Genomic DNA, 19290 nt, shown 5'->3' on the forward strand with positions numbered 1-19290 from the left:
TTGCCATACCAGGTAGTGATACATCCAGACAGAGTGCTCTCAATGATGCATCTATAAATGTTGCTAAGGGCATTCGCCATCACGTCATGATGGTTGATCCTGAGATACAACATTGGAGAGCTCATGTACTGATGTCCTGGGCTGAGGTGATAATCTCCAAGAACGACAAGCATCTTCTGGGTTGTTAATTATATTCAAACGGAGTAAAGACAGATGAACAGAATTGATGTATTAAATAACCTATTTCTGCTTTTACATCTTATTGCTAGGTATGATTCTAACAAGGTTCAAGGAATACTGAATTTCTGTTATGAAGACAGACTTGAAGGTTGAAAGGAGATCTGACTGAAGTATTCAAAGTTCAGAGTGGTGTGGATACATGCATTCTCCATGTTAATATATCTGCCAGAGTCCACTTGCCAAATCCAGAATGCTGGAGGGTGGTGCGTGTGTGGAATGGGCTGCCAGAGGAAGTGGTGGAGGCTGGTACAATCGCACCATTTAAAAAGGCATCTGGATAGGTATACGAATAGGAATGATTTGGAGGGATATGGGCTGGGTGCAGGCAGATGGGACTAGATCAAGTTGGGATAGCTGGTCGGCCTATAAGAGTTGGACAGAAGGGTCTGTTTCCGTGCTGTACATTTCGATGGCTCTAATACTGGCAAGTCCCGATCATGTTGAGTGGCGGAGAAGACTCAAGTGGATGAATGGCCCATACCTGCTCTTACCTTCTACGGTGTATCAATCACAAAAAGCTAGCATGCAAGTACAGTAAGTGATTGGAACACAAATAGAATAATGCCATATTATTGTAAAATGGACCATTAAAATAAGGAACTTTGCCATTGCTGTAGAGGGCTTTGTAAGACTGCATCTGGGGTACTGTGTAAACATTTTTACTCTTTACTTAGGGATATAACTAAATTAGAAATAGTTTTGACAAGTTTATCTCAGGAATGGACTGAGTGAAAAGGGTCACTGACTAAGGAGAAGTTAAATGCTTTTTCTCTCCTCAATGGAATTTAGAAGAACAAAAAGTGATTTTACTGAAATATATGATTCTGATCTTGATTGGGTGGATGCTGGAATGCTCCCCGAGGGGACAGAGTTTAAGTGGTGTCTCATGTAAGACAGAAATGAGAAGGAATTTTTTCTTTTAAGAGGGTCACCAGATTTTGGAATTTTCCTTCTCGAGTACAAGAGCAGAGATTTACTTTGAGGCTGTATATGGGTCTAGTCAGACCATATTTGGAATACTGAGAGTAGTTTTGGGCCCTGCGTCTAATCAAGGATGTACTGGAATTGGAGGGAGTCTAGAGGAGGTTTACAAGAATGATCCTTAGAATGAAGGGCTTCTTATACGAGAAGCAATTGAGGACCCTGGGTATAGTTCAGAAGGATGAGGAGGAATCTAATTGGAAATTACAGACTATAAGAAGCCTGGATGGAGTGGACATGGAGAAGATGCTCCCACTAGTAGGAGAGATCAGGCCTCAATGGCACAGCCTCAGAGTGAAGGGTCAAACCTTTAGAACGGAGATGAAGAAAATTTCTTCAGCCAGACTGTGGTGAATCTGCGGAAGTCATTGCTGAAGGCTGTGAAAATCAAGTCATTGATTGTATTTAAGACAGGGATAGATAGATTTTTTAAGAGGATCCAGGGTTACAGGAAAATGGGACTGAGAAGCATATCAACCATGATTGAATAGCGCAGCAGATTCAATGGGCTGATTGATCTAATTCTACTCGCATATCTTATGATTGTGTGGAAATCAAGGGTTATGATGTGGGGCAGGTTTGAAAATTGAGTTAAAGCTACACGCAGATCAGCTGTGATTTTAAGCCATAATAAAGGCAAGCTTGAGGGGTTGAATGGCCTACTTCTGTTTCTATGTCTTACGAAAATCTGTGAAGTGAGAAACAGAGTTAACATTTTGACTCATATAATTTTTCTTTAGAATGGTCCAATTGCCAAACAATGCACAGTCTCCTCTCATGCAGTATAAATGTTGATTTTGCCACTGAATTCATATCCTTGCAAAATGTGCAGATGTATGCAAGATGAAAAAATATGCATTTTGTGGAAAGTTTTCAGTAAGGCTCCAGTTCTGTACTACCAAATGATTACTTAGCTTGACTATATTGTTTTCAGCAGTATTGAATCTGGTCAATGTTTTAATGATTCATCGAGAGTCTGCAATTACATTACTCAACTCCTAATTTGTGATCGTATGCTGGATGTGTTGGAACCAAAAAGGAAAAAAAGACACTTTAGAGTGGCTTTCATGATTACTGATGTCTCACAGTACTTTACAAGCAGTGAAGTACCTTTGAAGTGTAGTCTCTGCTGTAATACAGGAAATGTAACAGCTAATTTGTAGACTAAACTCCCACAAACAGCACTGCTATAACTACTACATTTCTTTCAATGAAAGATGGTAACTGAAGGACAAATATTGGTAAGGAAATCAGGGATAACATTCCCATTCTTCTTCAAAATTGTGCCATATTGCTGGCATCCAACTTAATTGATTTTCCATGTTGAGGTGTGTGGTAGAGACAGCATTTAATGCATATGGTAATCATTATATCATTGAGCTTTGGTTTCACCAGTAAGCATTCCAGGAACTAAAAACATTTATTATGATCTACTGCCACAGAAAGAGGCAATGGTTCAGAATTTCCAATACTGTATAATGGTATAATGTATGGCAGAATAATTAAGACAGAAAAAAACAACTTGACTTCATTCTGAAAGCATCACTAAATACACCAAAATGTTCACATAATGTCTAAGTAACCATGTTTCACCTTTGTTTCTTTTGAGATCTTCACAAGATTAAAAATCTCTCTCACCTGAAAGAATGCTGAGAACAGTGCATCACTGGCAAAACATTTCCTATAAAACACTGCAACATACAAATGCAAAGCAGAAACGCTGAGACATTCTTGGATGTCAATACAAACACTGATGTGAAACAATGTTGATTTACACTATGACATATCCTTATGCTTAGGTCATCCAAGTAAAAACATGACTAGTACAACAATGAAAGAAAACAGAAAAAGTTCAGCATTGTCTTAAATGATTGTGTCCAGTTAGTTTACATATATGTAGCATTTATAGAATATACATATAGTATATAAAACCTAGATTTTAATAAATTACATAAGGCAACTTTCCAAAGGTTAAGACTTTTTCAACGCAATACACTTAATATACAAGAATTAATATGTTTGCTTTAATATAGCTTAGTGTCTTGTGTAAAAGGTAATGTAAACAAAAACATATATGCAAAATGAACATATATAAATAATAAACTGAAGCACAAATTAAAAAGATAATATTGTTCCAATTCACATTTTAAGACACAGTCCCTAATGAGAACATCATTTTGGTCACTGACTAGACTATATATTTCAATACAGAGTAAAGACTACAAGTTTTGCACTTTGAACGTCTCTGTTTATCATATATAGATAAAACATTAATATGGAAATATTTCAACATTTTGTACATTAAGGAACATACCTTGTTGCTTGTTTATGCAGTTCTTAAAGATTGCTATAGTAAGTTTTGATTGCACAATTAAGAATGGCAGCAGAGGATGCAAAGCTTGTAAGACTTTGGATGATTACAAAAAAAATCTATTACTATCATTTACTATTGCCATCAAGTATGGCTACTTAAAATGTGCTATGTATTTTAGCAACTATCTAATTTTACTGTGTAACTATACATTTTTACTTGTATATTACTATAGAATTTAAAATCAACTATTTAAAACTCGATATCAATATCTCAGACTAACTAGTTCAGCTTTTGTTAGAACGCTAGAGTAGTTTTAGAAATATATTAAAAAATTCCAATACATATGTTAATATGCAGCTACCTAGAGCAAGGTCATCCAATAGTTTCACATAGTGATGGAGGAGGGGGCACATTCTCTCACTTGGGGTTGGGTGGAGGGGTGCAGTTGGTGAACAAATTTCAGAATAAGCTTCAGGATACCATAATAGTAAACAAAAATTTTAGAAAGCAAATGACTAATAAAGTGGTCACTCAAATGAGTAACTAATAAAGAAAGACCACCATGAGTGCCATGCTGCAGGACTAACTAATAGTTTCAGTTAAGCAGAGCTAGATAGAAGAAAAAAAAAAGCCCCAAGTTCTGGTCTAACTAATAGTTTCAGTTAAGCAGAGCTAGATAGAAGAAAAAAAAAAGCCCCAAGTTCTGGTCAACAGGAAAATGGATGGGGGTGAGGGGTTGGATTTAACTAACACTGACCCTTGTTCACCTCTGGTGAACATACAAAGTTGGCCTTGGTGGAATCTTTATGAAACTGGTTTTAGATTGCTCCTTTGAGGACAGATTTTTGCAAGCAGTGTTCAGCTCTGTCTCAACTACCCATCCAAACAGCACACTCAAAACTCCACAATCCTACTGCACTCTCATTCTTCCCTAACTGCCTGCCCACTCTCAACCCCATCCTTCCTCCCACAACAATATACACGCTCATTCTCCCCAACTTCTAGCAGCTCCTCAGACTCTCATCCTAAACTGCTCACCCACTCTAATCTCCTCCAAGCCAATGTCTCCCTGAAAACTTCTTGAGCCTTATTCCTATGGAGTTATCAGACCTAGAGTGGAAAGAAACTGATTACATTGCACAGCTCCTCCAAACAGACAATTTATCTCTGGCAGCCAATGCTAATAAATTCAACCTGAACCAATTAACAGCATATAAAGAGAACCAAACTTTGAATGGAGCAGCAACTCCTTAAAAAAAATCTTCCAGTTACATTTCCCCGAGTGGTTTGGTTAATAAGACTTCTTAGTTGAGTGCAATGTGACCTGTAAGCCATGTGTTGGATAAGCTTGACCTCGAGGAACGCAAGATGTACCTTGAGGTGAAGTTTAATGGTTAAAGTTGTGTTTCTGGGTTGTATCATGGCACATTTCCCTCAATTTAGAAAAATAAAACACTTCTCATATGTGAAAAGTAACTTGGTAGATTAACACCAGAACTTCAGGCAATTGGTCCTTAGACAAAATAGGCCTCTCTGTTTTCAAAGTCTGGTGGAATGCGTTTTGATCGTAGTCTTTGAAATGTCAGTTTTTTTTCTCCTTGGCCTTCTTTGGCTGGACTTGGTGGATTTGCCATTTTCTTTGCTATATCATTTTCATTATCTTCTATAGGATTAAATATTCCATTCCCACCTTTTACAGAATTAGAGGAATCAGTTAATGCTGCAACAGGTTTGGGCAAAGAGTCTCCAGTATGCCTGATAGTATTAGAAGGAGGTTTGTAAAAAGTATCAGGTGGCGGCTGCAAGGTCCTTGGAGGACGAAATACGTAAATGGCGGGAGACTCTAATGAATTGCCATCAGTCTTAGTGGTCCTTAATGGCTTCGCAGTCACTGCATATGGCTTATTAGGAAGTAAACTACTTGCAAAGCTATTGCCAGTACTATAGTTAAGGGATGGCGAGAAAACATTGTCATTGGTTTTGTTTTCTGGAGCAACATTTGCCATAATCATAGCTGTCTTCTGAGTTACATCATAATATTTATACTGTTTGTCCCATGTTCTACGTAAAGATTGGCTATCATAGTATGAATGCCTGCAGCATGTAGGTGCACGAGATGGACTTTTCATTTCTGGTATTTCCTCAATAATAGAATCCTTTTCACTGCTTGTATTGTTGCATCCTTTTGAAGTTTTGTCATTCAGTGAGTAGGGAATCATGACTTCAGGAACAGGCAAACTGGCAGGTCTTGGAATAACTGGTTTCAACCTGGGAGGTCGCATATGGACTTTAATAGGTTGTTGACTAGGTTTCTCAAATGATGTCAACTTGCTGAACTTGTGCACATCTGCTTTTTGTGGATTTTGTAGGCTTTTCAGCAATTCAACAGGATCTTCTGCATTGAGAGAGACATTAAGACCGGAACTGTTACATAATTTAGACGGTTGTAAGTACTCATAACAATGATTTCATGAAGATTAAGCTAAATTAAGTATGTCCATGATTTTAATGACTAACAATCAAGAATCAGAGTATACAGCTTTTTTTTAAATGACAACCTAAAAATTGTTACTTCATTATGGTGCTGGGTGGGTCAAATGTGCTCAGATCTCACAAGTGGAGTTTGAACCCACAACATTCTGATTAAGAGGTGAAAATGTTAATACTGAGTCAAGTCTGACATATATTTAGTATCTGGCTTTTTTGAAGTATTGCATAATAACTGTGAAACAAGCTTCTCACAAACATGACAACAATATGACTGCAGTTTGATGTTACAGTCCCTTATTTAAAATTTTCTCAATAATCAAATTAATTTGAAAATATTGAGTTGCAATACTTATCTTTACTTGTTAACTGTCTAAAATCTCAAAAGCAGTCATCATACTTTTACGCACAAACAAATACTGTTCAGCATTTCCAATATTTTCTAGCATCAATGTTTTGCTTTTGCACAACAGTTAAAAAATGTCAAGCTACAAACCTGATTCACTGCATTTTCTGTTGGATTTTTGATCCTTCTCCTCATTTAGGATATCATTGGAAGCAACTATTTCTGAAGACTCATTTTCACTTCCTGATAATCCAAAACCCTGCCAACAAAATATATTACTGTTACATTTGCAAATTAGAGTGGTATTATGACATAACTGAAAACAAAACACTGCTTCTGCAACAAGAGTGCAAGTTCACCAACATCTTAAGGTAACAAGAGGAACAGATGGAATGTTTAAGGTGGGATATGGGAAACTTCAGAGCAGGGAAATGCTGGAGCTGTGTGAACATTGGTTAGCCACAGCAAGACTACTGTGGCAGTTCTGGAATCCATATTGTATAGGGGGATCTGATTGCACTGGTGAAGGTGCAGAGGAAATTTGCCAGAATGCTGTCTGGGTCGGAGAGTTTTAGCTATGAAGAGAGTTTGAATAGATTGTAGATGTTTTCCTTGGAGCAGAGGAGACTAAGGTGCCTGGGGGGTGGGCACACGCGTTAGGGTGGTGGTGTGGGGTTGACATGGATTTAAGGTAAGGGGCAGGGATTTAGGAGGGATGTGAGGAAAATCTTTTTCACCCAAAGGGTGGTGGGAACCTGGAACTCACTGCTTGTAATGGTGGTAAAGGCAGCAACCCTCACAGAATTTGATAAGTATCTAGCTCTGTACTTGTGACATGTGGCTTTAGGCCTAGTGCTGGAAAATTTGATTAGAATAGTTAGGTGCTTGTTTGTGACTAGCAAAGATGCACCAAAGTGCCTTTCTCTGTGCTGTAGACCTCTATGAATATCTCCATTTTTAAAAATTAATTTTGTACAAATATTCAGGTTAAAAAAAAATTGAAAATATTTTCAGTCCATTGAATCTGCTCCTCATTCAATGAGATCATGGCTGATCTGATTCCGGAACTCCACTTTCCTGCCTTTTACGCATAACCCTCAATTTCCTTATTGATTAAAAATCTGACTGTCTATCTCAGTCTTGAATATACTTAATGAACCAGCTCCTATAGCTTTCCATGGCAAAGAATTCTACAAATTCACTATGCTCAGAGGAGAAATTCCTTCTCATTTGTCTTAAACGTGACCCCTTACTCTGTTATTATGGCCTCAAGAGGAAATGAAGCAGAGCAGATATGACAGCAATTTGATGATACTGGGATAGTCTGCATGGATTTTAGCAAGGTTTTTGACAGGTTCCAAATGGTAGATAGGTCATAAAATTAAGAGGCCATGGGGTCCTAGGGCAAATTGGATCTAAAATTGATTCAGTGGCATGAAATAAAGAATATTTATCAACAGCTGCTCTTTGTGTGTTTGGGAGGTTGTTTCCAATAAAATTCCACAAGGTTCAATATTGGATCCCTTGCGGTTTGTGGTAATACATAGCAATGATTTAGACTTAATTGTAGGGGTGCGATTAAGAAGTCTGAAGATCATACAAATATTGGTTGTGTGTTTGATATTGGAGGAGAAAGCTGATAAGCAATAAAATATCAATGGACTCGTCAGGTGGGAAGAAATGTGACAAATGGAATTCAATCATGAGATGTGTGACATAACATGTTTGGGAATTGTTAACAAAGCAAGAGAATACAAAATAAATAATAGGATGCATAAAGGACCAGAAGGATCTCGGAGTGCATGTGCATGGATTCCTAAAGTTACCAGGTCAGGTACATAAAGTGATCAAAGAGACAAACAAGATATTTTCTCTTATTGCTTAAGGCCTAGAATATAAGAGCTGGGAGGTTATGCTAAAACTATATAAAACACTAGTTAGGCCACAGTTTGGGTACTGCATACAGTTTGATCACCATTAGGAAGGATGTGATTGTACTAGAGAGAAGATTGCATAGTCTGTGCCTGTTTTCTTTAGAACTGAAAAGGCTGAAGGAGATTTAAATGAAATAAAAAATCATAACAGGTCTAAATATAGTGGATAGGAAGAAGGCTGAAGGGCCTCTTCTGTACTGTATAATGCTAGGAGTCATTTCCTTCACAGAAAGATCAGTAATGATATAGGCATTTCCAAATCAAAGTAACTGGCAGAAAGGTAGAAGGTGGGTAGGTGTCTGGAACTCACTGGCAGGGGTGTTAAAGACAGAAGCACTAAATGCATTTTAAAAATATGTTGGCAATGCACTTGGAATGCTGTAATCTATAGCGCTGTGCACTGAGTGGAAAGTGGAATTAGGCTGTATGGTTTTTTTTGGACTGGTATGAACACAATAGGCCAAATGGCCTCCTCTGGCACAAATTTTCTACATTTCAATTTTAATGATTTTTCTGTTAACCAACACATACCTCTTTGTTAGTTATTGGATAATCTTTGTTTTCTGTGAAATCTTCTTCCTGTGACGAAGGCATAATCTTGTCTTTCTCATCAACTAATAAAGTTTCAGTTCTTGATGGCAACGGAGTTAATGAAGAAACAAATATTTTTTCATAGTGAGTTATGAATAGCTTCACCATTTGAGCCTGATATGGATAATCAACAAGAGAAGATAATGATGCAGTGGCATCAGTTTGCCTTGGTCGTATAAGTGTAGGCCCAAAAATAATTCCGAGGTTGCTCGCTGACATTTTATTTTCTTCTTCTTTCTCTGCCACCCTGTTGAACAACAACACAAATGCATGATGTTTCTCATGTTGGAGGCCACTTATCCATTGTATGGTTAATAGAACAAAACACATTACTTTTGTTGACTTGTAAATTAGAAGGAAGCCTAATAAGCCACAGAATTGAGTTAGTATTTTCATTGTTTTTGTAATGGTGGGAGATTCAGGGTGATTAAAAGAGTCAGTCACCTTAATTTATTCATTTGGGAAATTTGGGCTTTGCCAACAGTTATTATCTTCTCCTAATTGTCCTTGAAGTGGCATTGGTGAGCTGCCTTCTTGAACCAGCACCATTCATATGGTATAGGTACACTCATGTTGTTTAGGAGATTTCCAGGAATTGAACCCAGTGGCAGTGAAGGAATATCACTATATTTCCAAGTCAGAATGGTGAGTGACTTGGAAGTGAACTTGGAGGTAGTCATGTTCCTATGTATCTGTTGCCTTTGTCTTTCTAATGGTAGTGATCATGGGTTTGGAAGATGTTGTCTGATGAGTTTTGGTGATTTCTTCAGTGCAACTTGCAGATGGTGCATACTGCCATTGCTGTACAGCAGCAGAGGAAGTAACTGTTGTAGTTGTCGTGCTAATCCAATGGACTGCTTTCCACTAGATGGTTAAGCTTAAAGAATGTTGTTGGAGCTGCACTTGTCCAGCCAAGTGGGACATTCTTCATCACACTCATAACTTATACCTTAAAAACGGTGGTTAGGCTTCAGTGAGTCAGGTGGCAAGTTACTTGCTGTAGGATTCCTAGCCTCTAACCTGGACTTGTAGCCACAATTATTACAGTTCAGTGTCTGGCCAATGGTAACCCCAGGATGTTGACAATGGGGATGCAACAATGGTATTGTCATTGAGTGTCAAGGCATGATGGTTAGAGTCTCTCTTGTTGGAGATTGTAACTTCTGACCTGATACACATTGACCTATTTTCTACAACTTCAAGGTAAACCCACAGTTGTTTTCAATTAAATATTCTTTTATACATTGTATATGCTATGCCAACTAAGGAAGCATACATAGGTTCTTTTTGGTTGAAGAAAATTTATTCTTATTGATCGTTATACTGTGTTTGCCTAAAATCGGACAAAGAGGTTGTATTCAATTTCAGGAACGTCCCTAAATTCAGGCTGAAAAATTACCTGCCTGATAAACTGTGGAAACAGTGGATGCAAACTACCAACTACTTGGCCAAACGTAGTTTAGAAATGGCAGGGAACTGCAGCAGCTCAAAAAGGCAGTGCACTACCATCTTCTCAAGGCACGAAGGGATGGGCATATCCCATAAAATGAATTTTTAAAATGTCAGCTGGAGTTGAACATACAACACTAAGTTGACAACATTTGAACATGTTACGTTAAAATAAAGACTTTGGCTTATATTTAAATAGTGAAATGATTGCAGTTCCAACAAATATGAGGCAGAAAGTAGAAATGAAGGCATAATAAATGCCAATACACAAAGCCTCGAGAAAAACTATTTGGGAGTTTTAAACATTTTTAATTTCTACATGCCCAGTTGATTGAACACAACAGCTTCTAATCTAGTCTTGGTTGACAGAAAAATAATCAAACAGGATCTCCAGAGTCAAGTAATTAAAAATCAAATCACTGAAGTTAAACACTACATTACAAAAGAATCGGACATAGATTGAAGTTAGCAGTTCTGTTCAGATACTGCCATATCATAGAAATGTTCTGGTGCAGAAGGAAACTATTCAGCCAGTTCTCTGAACATTTTAACTTTTGTGTCAATCTCCTGCAATTTCCCAGTGACCCTGCACATTATATCTGGTTTCATCTATAAGAAGAGGTCATTCAAAATCTTTGAAGATTCCTCCAAGCAATAATAAAAAAACTGGTTATGAAATTATCCCCCAGACCTGCAATAATGAGGTTATCACTAGTCATGATTCCTTAAGAGACTTGAACCAGTTGTTGCTAGCACAACAACTGAAATATCCCATAAAACTGAAAACATACAGGCAGTTATCAGGGAATTCTTCCAAGATCACATGTAATTAAGTATTCAAGTGACTTTTGCTGCATAGTAATGTTGCACATGAGTGCTGAGCTCAGTGGAATAGAAAAATCAATATCTACCTCCTTCATTTTAAACCTAACATAGGTAGATAAATGTTGATTTAAGTACTTTTATTTTCTGATTGGCACCATTTTCAGCAAGAGGTGTCATCTCCAAGCTCGGAGAGAAATCATAGGGCTGCCTAGAGCTGATTATATGGCTGAAAAGAAGAGTAGGATTTGATTATACACCTATCATTTGATAGCAAGCTTTTAAGTCAGTGCATGAATGAAACATTGAAGGGGATGGGAGAAACAGTACTGTTCAAAAGATCTCAGCTATTTCAGTTGTTAAATGCCCAAATATAAATATTCTTCCATACCTGCAAAGATGGTTCATGAGGTATTGCAAAGTATTGTAGTTGGCTTGAGGCAACTGACAGAGTAGATCCTTGACTTTAAAAAGGATTCTCTTCATTCCTATGTTGGTTGATGCTTTTTTGTGTACAGTTAGGATGATTGGTTTTCCATCATTTTCATCACTAATATTATGGCTTTCCTTGGCCAAACCAACAAATTCATTGTAAAGACGGAATGGAATCAATGGCTCTGGGAGCTATCAGATAATAATAGGTGATTACATTCTGATAATAAAGGGTTAGATTTTAAATGTCTGTTTTGAAGAGAGTTTTATATGCTGCATGGGTTTACCTGGCGGAGGAACAGTTTTAGCACGTTGCTGATATCATGAGTATACAAATCTGAAAGTTCCACTAAATCCTTTCCATTTTCAAAAGCTTGACACAACTTTTCAACGCGTGATTTTGCTCCATTCACTCGATAAATACCCTTGAACAAATAACAAGTGAATTAACATTTTCATTAACTTCACACATGTAGGAAGTATAACTGAAATGGAATATGCATGTTGTGTTACTAACGCAAATATTAGAAAATAGTCTGAGAGTCATAGTCATACATCATGTAAACAGACCCTTTGGATCAACTTATCCACACCGACCAAACATCCTAATCTGACCACGTCCCATTTCCCAGCATTTGGCTCATATCCCTCTAAACCCATCCACTTCACATACCTATCCAAATGCCTTTTGACTGATTAGGGATATTCAACATGGCTCTGTGTGTGGGAAATCATATGTCACGAACTTGATTAAATTTTTTGAAGAAGTAACAAAAAGAATTGATGAGAGCAGAGCGGTGGATGTGATCTATATGGACTTCAGTAAAGCGTTCGATAAGGTTCTTCATGGTAGACTGGTTAGCAAGGTTAGATCTCGGAGTGCAGGGAGAACTAGCCATTTGGGTACAGAACTGGCTTGAAGGTAGAAGACAGAAGGTGATGGTGGAAGGTTGCTTTTCAGATGAGGCCTGTGACCAGTGGTGTGCCACAACGATCAGTGCTGGGTCCACTGCTTTTCGTCATTTATGTGAATGATTTGGATGTGAACATAGGAAATATAGTTAGTATGTTTGCAGATGACACCAAAATTGGAGGTTCTATGGAAAGGCAAATCAGTGCAGGAATTATACACTTAATGGTAATGTTCTGGGGAGTGTTGCTGAACAAAGAGATCTTGGAGTGCGGGTTCATAGTTCCTTGAAAGTGGAGTCACAGGTAGATACGATAGTGAAAAAGGCATTTGGTATGCTTTCCGTTATCCGACAGAGCATTGAGTACAGGAGTGGGAAGGTCATGCTGCAGCTGTACAGGACATTGGTTAGGCCACTTTTGGGACAGTGTGTGCAATTCTGGTCTCCTTCCTATCAGGAGGATGTTGTGGAACTTGAAAGGGTTCAGAAAACATTTACAAGGATGTTGCCACGGTTGAAGAATTTTAGCTATAGGGACAGGCTAAATATGGTGGGGCTGGCTTCCCTGGAGCATTGGAGGCTGAGGGGTGACCTAATAGATATTACTGTTCATTAGTACAACAGACATCAGCATTATGACAATCCCACTGTCACACACTGCTTGCAGCAAACCAGATTTGCACAATCAACCCTGCTATGGAAATTTGTTACTGCAATTCAATAAAAAGGACGATTCGTAGATTAGATTAGATTCCCTACAGTGTAGAACCAGGCCCTTCGGCCCAACAAATAGAAGGCTAATAAGATCAGTAAAAATATACTAGTTTATTAATATGTGAAGAAGGGAACCCAGCACATTTGACATAATACAATACTAAATGAAAAGAGAAATCACTCTAATAATTTATTAGTTTAAGAGAGTTGTAAAAAATATAACATTATAGCTCCTGAAAGATAATTTTTTTTAAGCTTACTTACAGTGTGGAAACAGGCTCTTCGGCCCAACAAGTCCATACCGACACGCCGAAACGCAACCCACCCATACCCCTACATTTACCCCTTCACCTAACACTACAGGCAATTTAGCATGGTCAATTCACCTAACCTGCACATCTTTGGACTGTGGGAGGAAACCAGAGCACCTGGAGGAAACCCACACAGACACGGGGAGAATATGCAAACTCTGCACAGTCAGTCAGTCGCCTGAGGCAGGAATTGAACCCGGGTCTCTGGCGCTGTGAGGCAGCAGTGCTAACCACTGTGCCACCATGCCGCCCACAAAGCTTGCCATCTTTTACTACTGTGTAAACTGTTGCAAGGGTTTAAAGTGTGATATTGTTGTATTTGTCTTGATGAGTGCAAGGTGAAATTGGTTGGAAAGTCAACTCAGATTATCTGAGATGTTGTCATGGAGAAAGTGAAAGAGAGTGTAGGCTCCCCACTCTTCCAGGTAATGTACCATTCTGGCAATAAATCTCATGGACAAAATTGCTCAATTGTTTGGGAGATCAAAGTCTATATGGATTTATGGTTGCATCCTATTAATTAAAAATAACACTTGTATCGCCAATGCATGAAACTGCTTGCTTACCCAGTGGTTCACAGTTTTGAGATAATTTGCCTTTCCAAGATAATTTGAAGTAGACCAGACACCTTTTTGTGGTGTGAAAGTGGCAGCCTTTGGCCATTTACAAGTTTGCTCAATACACAGCAAACAATATGATCAGGATAGCCATTGTCCTTCAGATAGCTTTGACTGTTCTAGATGCAAGTTTGCTCGCTGAGCTGGAAGGTTCGTTTTCAGACATTTCGTCACATACTAGGTAACATCACCAGTGAGTCTCCGGTGAAGCGCTGATGTTATGGCTCACTTTCTATTTATGTGTTTAGGTTTCCTTGGGTTTCCTGAAGTGGGCCATAACACCGGTGCTTCACCGAAAGCTCACTGACGATGTTACTGAGTATGGTGACGAAATGTCTGAAAACAAACCTTACAACTTAGCTAACAAATTTACATCCAAAACCTCAACCTTAGCTACAAATCTTCTCCAAACTTGCTAGCTTTGACTGTTTCTGCATAGAGCTGGTGAGGTGAGCAAATGGCCAAGGCCCTATTTATAATGTTTCTATTAAGCATGAAGCTACATGAATCCGAACACATATGTCAGCCTACAAGTGCAGAATTGAGTTTGACAATAGGGGAAATGGACAATAAATGTGACCTTAGCCGTGGCACCTGTGTCTGTGAATAAACTAATAAAATATTGCAGAACTTTGACAGCAATCTTAAGACATAGAATAACCACACAAAGGGAAAACAATTTGAAGTGACAACAAATTAATTCAAGATGAGCAATTGATACACTGTGTGCAACAAACAGAAGGTATGCTGGTAATAACCAAATACATATAGTACTGAAATTGGTTAACATTTTCCACCATCATTAAAATGAGTGTTAATTTTACATAAATTACTATTTGGTGATTATACAATCAGTGGATGCTGAAATAAATGTTTTAATTAACAGCAGTTTTATGAAAACAATTGAACAAAAAAGTTTGACTGAATTTAAAAAGACTTTTATCTAAAGTTAAATCTAAAAACGCAAGCACTTTCAATTGCAATAATTTGTGCAACCAAATGACACACAATTAAACAAAAATAACAGCACATGTAGGACATAGTTTTAGTAAATTATAAGCTTACCTTTGTAGTTAAAGCTCTGCTTTCAATCTCAGATGTACATTTTTTAATAATAAAGGGAATTCCATCAGAACTATTTTTTACAGTTTGATTGAAATCCACCCCGAACAGGTGTAGCCGTCCTTGAAGTTTTTTGTGGCCACACTGTATGGCTAGAGTCTCTAGGCACTTTTTGTGGCATGCCAAAGTACACTGTCAAGCGAAATGAAATGTAATTTTCAGCTCAGAATGTTAACATCAGTTCAACATTGATACAAAGACTTGAACACATAGTAAATAAGAGTCAGTACAATCTGGGAACAATTGGCCAAATCAGCGAGTACAGGTACACAATCCTGTATCCGAAAAGCTTGGGACCAGCTGGTTTTCAGAATTCGGAATTTTTTCAATTTCGGAATAAGTGACAGTTCAATGGTAAAATTTAAAAAATATCTTACTGGACAGCAGACTCACTGTGAGTAACGGGCCCTGAAAAAGAATTGAGGCCTGCTGGGCCAATCACCCCCCCTGCGTCGCATCTTAGCGACATGCATCAAGTTGTTGTGGGATTAGGTTAACTGTTTGCACGCCAAACCACCTTGTTAATGAGATAACAACTTCCCAAAAATCCTTTGGATTTTGAGCTTTTCGGATCGGGAAAAGGGTCATCTACCTGTAATATTTAAAAAGCATCTCCAAAACTACTTAAGTTAGCATTTTCTGTGATATTTCAAGTGGGTACTAAATTATCTACCCTGCCACACAAGACTGGCCATAGTCCATTTAAAATCATGAGTCCATTGGTTCAGGAATGCTTTTCCAATGTACTAATTTTCTTAGATGCACAGGCACTATTAAACAAAATATTCTTTACACAGATATACATATTTATATGTATATATTAGATATCAATGGAAATAATAAACAGATAATCTTTCCCCAGTCCTGTTCAGCGACTTTAAAATCAAGTTACTCAAAGTTGGAGGAATGGGAATGAATTAAAACTGTTTTTTTCTTGGTGAGATCCCCATCTTTCTATGTATGGTCCAATTTACACTGTTAACGGATTTACCACGATTGCAGTTGCAAGGGTGGCTCACCCTGCAACAAGCTTTGTGTTTCTAGCCAGACTCGTATTAAGTAAACTTTAATTTATTATGATTAGTACACATTTTGTTTTTCCACAACTGTCTGTCCTACAGTATTCCACTACATGAAAAATGCATCTTTTCTCCATAAATTTCATAACTAGACTTGAAATTTGTGAATTATCATTAAGGCAAATAAACTTTCAACTATCCTGTAGACTCCGAGTACTGACCACGAGACCTATAATTATAGCCAATAAGCTAGGGTCTAATTATATTCACACTTGTCTCATCCCTAACTGCATTGTGTTATCATTATTTGGTATCTGGAAACATCTGAATGGTATTTCTTAATTTGCAAGTTCAACTCATATGACAAAATCATTTTAACTTACTGTACACTAACAAGATTCAAAGGGAAAATTGTTAACCAGTAATGGACAAGGTGCTAGATCATAGAACATAGAACAAAGCAGCGCAGAATAGGCCCTTCGGCCCTTGATGTTGCGCCGACCTGTGAACTAATCTAAACCCATCCCCCTACACTATCCCATCATCATGTGAAGGAAATTTAGTGGAAACCTGAATAATTTTCCCCTCTACGATAAAAGACCTAGAAAACGCTCAAACATAATTGCAAATCAAAAGACAATGAGGAGGGATGGACTCAAAACAAACATCAACTTAAGGCTGATAAATCCCCAGGATTGGCTGAACTCCATCCAAGGGCCTTTTAAACAAAAAAGGGTAGTGTTGTTAATGAATACATTAGAATATTCCAATAATTCTTTTTGTTCTGCTAGGGCCCCAGTGTATTTGAAAATAGCAAATGGAAGACAATTATTCAATAATAGAGGGAGGCAGAAAGTAGGAAATTAGGCCAGTTAGCCCAACACCAAGGGAAGGTGCAAGAATCCGTTATTGAGGAGGGTATAACAGATACCTGGAAAACCACAATGTGATCAGGCAGACCCAATATGGCTTTGCAAAAGGGATATTGTATTTAGTAATCTATTTCAATTTTTGACAAAGTAATATTCATGATGGATGAAGTAAACCGGTAAGTGAGCTGCACTTGAACTTCTAAAAGATATATAAGGTGACATATCAAAGCTTGCTTTACAAGATAGAGCATGTGGTGTGGGGGTAACATATTAGTATGTAAAAAAGGGTTAGTTAGCAAACAGGAAACAGAGAATATTGATAAAGGATATGTCTGGTTGGCATGCTGCAGTTACTAGGTGGTCACAAATTCTCAGCTAATTACAATCTATATCAATTATCTGGAGAAGGGGACCAAATGCATGGCAGCTAAACTTGCCGATAACACCTGACAGTTAAGAAAATAATATGTCAAGAAGAGGAAGAGAGTCAGCAAAAAGATATAGACAGGTTAGTAAATCTGGAATTGAAAGCTGTTCGAAATGATGTCTATGAAATAAAATTGTTGAATGTTGTTAAAAAACATTCTGGCCCATTAATGTTATTTTGGAAAGTCTGGCATCTTCATTTGGTCTGGCCTACAGCCGATGCCAGATCACCAGCAATGTGGGCGACTCTTAACTGCCCTCCGAAATGGCCTAGCATCCTCTCAGTTTTTTCGAAGCACTACAAAGTTTGATAAAAAGAAAGAAACCAGATGGATGACCTGACAACAACGTGACATCACAATTCTCAAAGAATCACACATTACAGACAATGTCCTAGGAATCACCATAAACATTCTTGTCCCATATCCTGAGGATCAACCCTGGCTCAATGAAGAGCGTAGGAAGGCATGCCATGCCTTGTCCCATTGACTGATTAGACCCAGAAGACCTGGTGACACAGTGCTATCCAGTAAGGAGGGAGTTGCCTTGAGAGGACTCAGCATCGGCTCTGGACCTTATGAATTCTCATCACATCAAACATGGGTGAGAAATTTCCTGCTGATTACCATTTATTGTCTTTCCTTCAGTCAATGAATCTGCTGCAGGACAAACACCATCTGTAGCTTGCACTGAGGGTGGCAGGTGCTCAAAATGCACTCTGGGTGGGGGTCCTTAATGTCTATCATGAAGAGTAGCTCAGTAACACCACTATTGACTGACCTGACCTATAAAACGCAACTGCTAGAGTGGGCTTGTGGGGTCGATTTTGGAACCAACAAGAGTGGAAAAACCACACTTTAGCTCATCCTCTCGAATCTGTCTTTTTTTCCCCAATTCATGTGGACTTTGCAGGCTATCTAGCATTTATTGCCTGTCCCTAGTTGCTTTTGAGAAGGTATTGGAGAGCTGCCTTCTTGAACTGCAATCTACCTACTGTAGATTGACCCGCAATGCCATTGGGAAGAGAATTCCAGGATTTTGGCCCAGCAACAGTGAAGGAATGGCAATATACTTCCAAGTCAGGTTGGTGACTGGCTTGGAGGGGAACATGCAGGTGGTGGTGTTCCTATGTATCTGTTGCCCTTGTTCTGGAAGGTGCTATCTGAGGAACTTTGGTGAATTTCTGCAGATAGTACTTATTACAACTATTAAGCATCAGTGTTGGAGAGAGTGGATGTTTGTGGGTGTGATGCCAATCAAGCGGGCTGCTTTGTCCTGAACAGTGTCAAGCTTCTTGACTGTTGGAGCTGCACTCATCCAGGCAAGGGGGAAGTATTCCATCACACTCCTGATTGTACCTTGTAGAGGGGCTGGCTTGGGGAGTCAAGAGGTGAGTTACTCACCAGAGTATTCCTAGCCTCCTGAAGAAGGGCTTATGCCCGAAACGTCGATTCCCCTGTTCCTTGGATGTTGCCTGACCTGCTGTGCTTTTCCAGCAACACATTTTTCAGCTCTATTCCTATCCTCCGACCTGTTCTTGTAGCTATTATGTTTATGTGGTGAGTCCAGTTGTTCCTGGTCAATGGTAAACCCCTAGGATGCTGTCAGTGGGGGGTACAGTAATGATAATACCATTGACTGTCAAGATATAGTGGTTAGATTGTCTCTTATTGGTGATGGTCAAAGCTTGGCATTTGTTTGG

The 19290-nt window shown here is 38.5% G+C and overlaps 1 protein-coding gene across 4 annotated transcripts in view; it reads right to left on the bottom strand.

The window, feature by feature from the left end:
* Positions 1-2622: 2622 nt before the first annotated feature.
* Positions 2623-19290, bottom strand: part of LOC122554193 (rho GTPase-activating protein 29-like) — a 123800-nt gene continuing 107132 nt past the window's right edge. For all 4 annotated transcript variants that reach the window (XM_043698842.2, XM_087990481.1, XM_043698843.2 and 1 more), the window contains 6 exons: positions 15215-15403; positions 11884-12021; positions 11556-11788; positions 8834-9140; positions 6519-6627; positions 2623-5930 (listed from right to left, as the gene is read on the bottom strand). In XM_043698842.2, coding sequence (XP_043554777.2) covers positions 5050-5930; positions 6519-6627; positions 8834-9140; positions 11556-11788; positions 11884-12021; positions 15215-15403 — 1857 coding nt within the window. In that variant the 3' untranslated portion in view covers positions 2623-5049. The remainder of the gene's footprint in view (positions 5931-6518; positions 6628-8833; positions 9141-11555; positions 11789-11883; positions 12022-15214; positions 15404-19290) is intronic.

The sequence above is a fragment of the Chiloscyllium plagiosum genome, unplaced genomic scaffold (assembly GCF_037043375.1).
Source record: "Chiloscyllium plagiosum isolate Xiang-an unplaced genomic scaffold, Cpla_swu_hap1 HiC_scaffold_9, whole genome shotgun sequence".
Taxonomy (NCBI): Eukaryota; Metazoa; Chordata; class Chondrichthyes; order Orectolobiformes; family Hemiscylliidae; genus Chiloscyllium; species Chiloscyllium plagiosum.